Source organism: Pyrus communis, chromosome 3 (genome assembly GCF_041283825.1).
Source record: "Pyrus communis isolate YQ-2024b chromosome 3, ASM4128382v1, whole genome shotgun sequence".
NCBI classification, from domain to species: domain Eukaryota; kingdom Viridiplantae; phylum Streptophyta; class Magnoliopsida; order Rosales; family Rosaceae; genus Pyrus; species Pyrus communis.
Window position 1 is genome coordinate 24,247,762 of NC_142567.1, and position 6,000 is coordinate 24,253,761.

The window sequence follows — 6,000 nt, forward strand, 5'->3', positions numbered from 1 at the left end:
CTTAAGTGTTATAAGTACTAAATAAATAAATTAAAATCTACTTAGTAAATATATATACTATTGAACTTGATGAGAAAAGCATTGTACGAAACTAGTTTCAACATAAAAATTATACAACATAAAAAAAAAATTAAATATAAAAATATATATACTACTTAGAGACAGTTTTTTGTGACAAGGCTAAAATGAGCCCTATGACCATTTGGCCCTTGATTGGAGATGGAGGCAAATATGGTCATGTACTGTTCATTAAAATATTAATATCTTTGAGGGCCAGAAGGCTAAAACGAGCCATCTGGCCAGCCCTCGGTTGGAGATGGCCTTAGAGCCTAGAGTGGTTTTGTGGTTTGTGCATTTGGGAAGGACTATGGGTAGGATGTTCAAGGTTAGTGCAGGTAACTTCTAGGGCAGTCTTTTCCTTGTGGTGCCTTTATGTAAGTTCTTCGGCTTGGAAGGTTTAGTCTTTCTTGTTGGTTGGATTTTGGTCTTCCATGACTAGGAAGGAATTACATTGTATTAATGATGAATTTATAATCGTGAAGTTGTTTTGGTTTTTTTAGCATCTGTGACCTCTTGGTTTGCTACGAGGACAACTTTTGACATACCTATCCTATGTAAGTTTTTGATCTTTTTTAATAGAGTTTCTTTTAATCTAAACAAAAGGAAGAAGATTAATGTCAAATTATACAAAATTATAAAAATTGTTAACGAGTTAAAACAAGGATAAAAATTGGTAAAATTCAAAACACAGGACCAAAATAAAATTTGAGCAGACCAGTGTGCCATTGTTCTATTTGTCATTGGCAAACTTCCACTAATCTGTCATGTTTAATAGCACACATAGAAGTAATTGACCGATTAAAATAAGTTAGATGCAGTACTTAATAGATGAACATTAGGGCTTGGGATGGTATCATAGTAGCTATACTGTGGCGTATGGGATCATCAAGCTATACTGTAGCCTAATGAATATTCATTACCATCTGTACGTTGTGCAGACGGCTATGAGACCTTCCTGAATCATGAGAGCAGCTCGATGTGTCTTATCACGACCTAGCTAATGATCTGTTTTTCATCTTTACTTTCTCTCTTTCGTGCTCTACTTTTTCTATTTTCGGTGGATCCTATAAATCCTTTAATTATATTTATTTATCGTACATTATGTAATTATTTTTTATCAAGTACTGTTTATATTTAATTTTAAATAAAAAATTTATAATAATTTTTATTTACACAAATGCGATTCAAAATTTTTTTAGAATTCTCACAAAGAGAATCTTGCCGGGATCCTTCGGGTTCTTCTTCTATCTCATATTGCCGAAGTTTTTAATCGTTAGATTTTATTTAGTTTATTTTAGTTAGGGATCCTATGATTAAAAATTCTGAAATATAAAATACATTAGTATGCTAGAAAATCCCTATCTTTCCAGCTTTGCCAGGTCGATATCCAATGGGGCCACCCCAAGATTCGAATCTAGTCACCACACACACCATGCAAGACTTTCTTGGGTGCTTGTGTTATCGGAAAGGATTTTTTCGGATTCTTTTGATTTGATTTTTCTTATTAAATAATTCAAATTTTTTAAATTAGATTTAACGGTTAAAGTTATTATAACTTTTAGAATGAACTCGTGTTTTTAATCGTTGAATCAAATTTTAAGAATTCAGATTATTTGATGAAAAAAGATTAGATGAAAAAGATTCAAAGAGGATCCATTTCCCAAATTATCAGGTACTCTAGATGTTTAAATAGTTGATTTTTTTATTTAAAAATACCACAATTAATATCTAACGATTAAAACATTTGAAATATCAGATAGTCCAGAGCATCCAAAAATTTGTGCCATGCAAAAAGCTGATTTCCTTTGACCACAGCGAGATAAACAGTCTTAGAAAATTGAAATGATACACAGATAGACACCCCTATGGGACTGGAAGAAAAGGATATCATACGGAATAGGATCTTCTTCGGATCTTTTTTGTGATATTCAGATGATCAATTAATTATATTCGTTCATAATATATTGTACAATTAATTTTTATTATGTACTATTTATATTTAATTTAAAATTTAAAATAATTTCTAACCATATGTATAATAAACGAACACAATTAATTAATTCTTGGATTTTGACAAAGAAAATCCGGAAAGGATCCTCGTCCGATATCATACCATCATATGATCTGCATTTATGAAGCTGTAGCTAGTTTTTCTGCTACTTCTCAGAGCTTTGCAACAACAATGATATGCATCATCAAGTCATTCTCATCAACTAATACTATAAACAAGAACTCATTTTAAAAGTTACAATAATTTTAATAGTTAAATCAAATATTAAGAATTCAAATTATTTAATAAAGATGATTTGATGAAAGAGATCCGAAGATGATCCCCTTTCATAATAATAGGATGGCCACCGGTTTATAGGTAGTACATAATACGTGGTACAAGTAACGGGTTCTTTTCAATATTTTCAACACACAGCAACTATATATATATATATATATATATGTATGTATGTATATGTATAGGAAAGGGATCATCTCCATATTCTTTTTACTAAGGTCACAAATTCGAGTATTAGAAATTTGATTTAATGGGTAAAATTATTATAACTTTTAAAATGGATTCCTATTTGTAGCCGTTCAATCAAATTTCAAAGGTTCGAATTTGTAGTCTTAGTGGACTTGATGAAAGGGATTCGGAGAGAATCCTTTTCGATATATATATATATATATATATATATATATATATATATATATATAGACACACACATTCTTTTGTTTTACCTATTCAATATAACCTTTTGCATTAGGAGGAGGATTCTTTATCTTTCTATTCTCATTCTCTCCTATCACACATTATTTTTTATCTTATTATCTCTATAAAAACATCAATATAAAATATTAACGTAGCTTAATCGTGACCGTTTAAATAAGAAGAAATAAAAGGGTAAAGAAATTAGAAAAAAAGAGAATCATCCTCCTTTGCATTAAACCTCTACAGTCTGTGGTACTTCTGCCTTCTGAAACTGACAACCCAAAGGACATGGTATAGCTAGCTAGCTACATGTTCTTGATGACTCTAATATTCATTATAAACTGCAAATTCCAGTTGGATTTTTTCTTGATTTTGATTCACAATCATTAATGCATGTGAGGGCCCACTTGTTACTTTCTCAGTCTTACCAGTGCTATATGCTTCTGATCAACATACATGCAAGCAGTTAAAACAAACCATCATAAGGATTAACCCACAACCCTATATTTGGGGAAGACTGGGAAGGCTTACCTACACCCCTTGTATGTGCCTACCAAGGATAAAGGTGAGTTTCTATTATCTTAGAGAGAGAGAGAATCTATTATAGAACATACATAATTTTGTGTTTATAACGCTCATTACGTAATATTATTGTTCACTTAGTGACAAAATGATTTCCTCTTATCCTAATTGCTACAAGATGTTAAAAAATAAAGGGAAATTTTGAAATAAGTCCAATTTTATAGACTACCTTTTGAAATAGGTTCAATTTTTAGTGACTTTTGATTTTTGAAATATGTCCAATTTTTATTTACTTTGAACCCATATCAAAAAACCCCAAAAATAAATAATTAAAAGTGATTGTTTTGATAACCATTTTGATTTCATTCATTATTTTCAGTTATTAAAAACTTATATGGTAACCATTTTCAGCATAAAACTGAAAGTCAAATTTTGAAAACTTAAATTTTTTTTTTTTTTTTTTTTACTTTTTTTGTCAATTGGTTTTTTATGTTTTAAAAAATAGTGAAAATAAAAACTGAAGAACTAAAAACAAAATTGTTATTAAAATGCCTCCAAAGATATAAAAACACATCCACCAATTTATAAAACATGGAAAAGGAAGACTGCTAAAAACTTGAAAATATTATAATTAAGATTCGATAATTTAGACCACGATCACTTTATGATACAAGTGATGTGTTTATTAAAGAATAAGCCAATGTAAATTTCTCTAATCGTTTTATCAACCACATAAATGCAGGATTTTAATTATTCTCTGACGTCATTTAGTATTACAGTCCAGTAGTATATCCCTTTATTGGTACAGATTTTCGGTTCAATTCTAATTAAATACGAATTTGAATAATAGATAATATTATTTATTTTAAAAAAAATGGAAAAAGAGATGAAACAATTATATTTCACTGTTAATTGGCCGACTCAAGCCTGGTGTTTACATGACTAAAATGCATATTGAGGATGAATAAAGCACCATAAACCCTAGCTCTGCAATGCAGCCGGGTCACGAACTTCGAAGAAGGAGCGATTCTTGACGACGATGTCGTACATATGGAAGGACTTCAAGTTGGCAAAATTATTTGGGAGCGAGATGAGGTGGACTGAGTTCTCGGAGCGGTGGAACTGGAGGAGGTCGGGCCGATTGGAGTTGCGGTAGCGAGTCCAGCCGAGTTCAGTGAGTCGCTGCTCGAGTTCGGAGTAGGATTGAATGACCTGGTTGGCTGGGAGGTAGACCAAGACGCGGGGCCTAGCACCGGGTGCGGTGGCTGTACCCGGATGCGGCGGCTCTTTTTGCTCGAACGACTCCCTAGTTGGGTTGGTGACCAGCCGAACGACGCCGTTTCTGTCAAATATCCACACTCCGGACATTGTTGGTTGTAGCGGGACTGGTGAAGATATTGAAGGTAATGTGAGTTAGTGAGAGTGCAAGAGAAAGTACGGTTGTCCTGTGTAGGGAAAGTATGCAAAACCCTATTCTACTTATAGCTAACCGAAGGACAACCAATAGTAAATGATGTCAAAATTGTTAATCTTTGATTCGAGTTGTGGGGTCGATATTGGTTTAGCTTCTAAACATACTGTTAAGAAGTTATTGAGCTTTCATAATATTTAGAATAATATTAAAAAGATTAAAATTTTAAATTAAATTTATAAATTAAATGATGTATCATCAGTAGAAAATATCACGTTAATTAACATTTAATTAATAATTCAAACATTGCAATCACATCATTTGGTTTAGACAATTTGATTTAAAATTTTAATGTTCCTAACATTATCCTATATTTATACATGGAAGATACTGTCTGGATGTGAAAACTCATACACCGGTTTATTAAGTCTTGTAAGTATAACGAGTCACTGTCCTATTATAATTTGGTTTTTAGTAATAATCAAAATTTTCTTCATAGTATTAAAACAAGTTAGTCTAGTCATATTTAAGATTCAACAGTCACATGATTTTTATACGATATTTAAGTTGTCGACGTTGTAAGCCACTCCACATTGCTAATCGGAGGGGTTTTCTTTTTATTAATCTATCTCATTGGGTTAATGTTTGAAATGTTCTCTTTTTTATGGTCGAAGTAAGCAAGAATCCGATATAATTAATGTTATGGTGTTTTAAGGGAAATATTCAATTGAGAATTTGAGAGATTTTAATGGATTTATAAATCTATGGATTTTTATGGAGTTTAAATGATTTATAGAAATTCCATATAAAATTTTGATTCAATTCTCTCGAAATCTCATGGGAAGAGGTGAGATTTGTGGATGCTTAAAATACACTGCGAAATCTCTACAATTCCCTCTAATCCCTCAACTTTCTCAAATCCTTTAAAATCAATTTCTAATTGAATATACCTGGAATATTATAAACTTCTTCAAAATCCTAATTGAATACATCTGAATTTTTAAGGATTTTAATAAACTATCTTAAAATTCTGATTGAATACACCTTTAATTTCAAAGAATCATTTAAAATCTTGATTGAATACTCTTAGATTCATTAAAAGAATTAAAATCTCTCAAAATCTCAATTGAATACACCCCCCTTAGTATGGGAAATTTGGAAATATAACCAAATTTTAGATCTTATGTAGCATTATAGCCACCATTTTAAATTTATGATCATATAACCAAATTTGATGTAAAAGTATTAATATACCCTTAATATAAGGATTTCTCACAACAAACAAAACACAATCTATAATATTGCA

General features: G+C 31.0%; 1 protein-coding gene across 1 annotated transcript; it reads right to left on the bottom strand.

The window, feature by feature from the left end:
• Positions 1-4,264: 4,264 nt before the first annotated feature.
• Positions 4,265-4,651, bottom strand: LOC137714270 (flowering-promoting factor 1-like). The gene has a single exon (XM_068453519.2). The coding sequence runs from the start codon at positions 4,649-4,651 to the stop codon at positions 4,265-4,267; it is 387 nt and encodes a 128-aa protein (XP_068309620.2).
• Positions 4,652-6,000: the final 1,349 nt, after the last annotated feature.

Bases quoted from the DNA above. Each gene is read 5' to 3' on its own strand.
- LOC137714270 (XM_068453519.2), bottom strand. From the start codon at position 4,651: ATGTCCGGAGTGTGGATATTTGACAGAAACGGCGTCGTTCGGCTGGTC.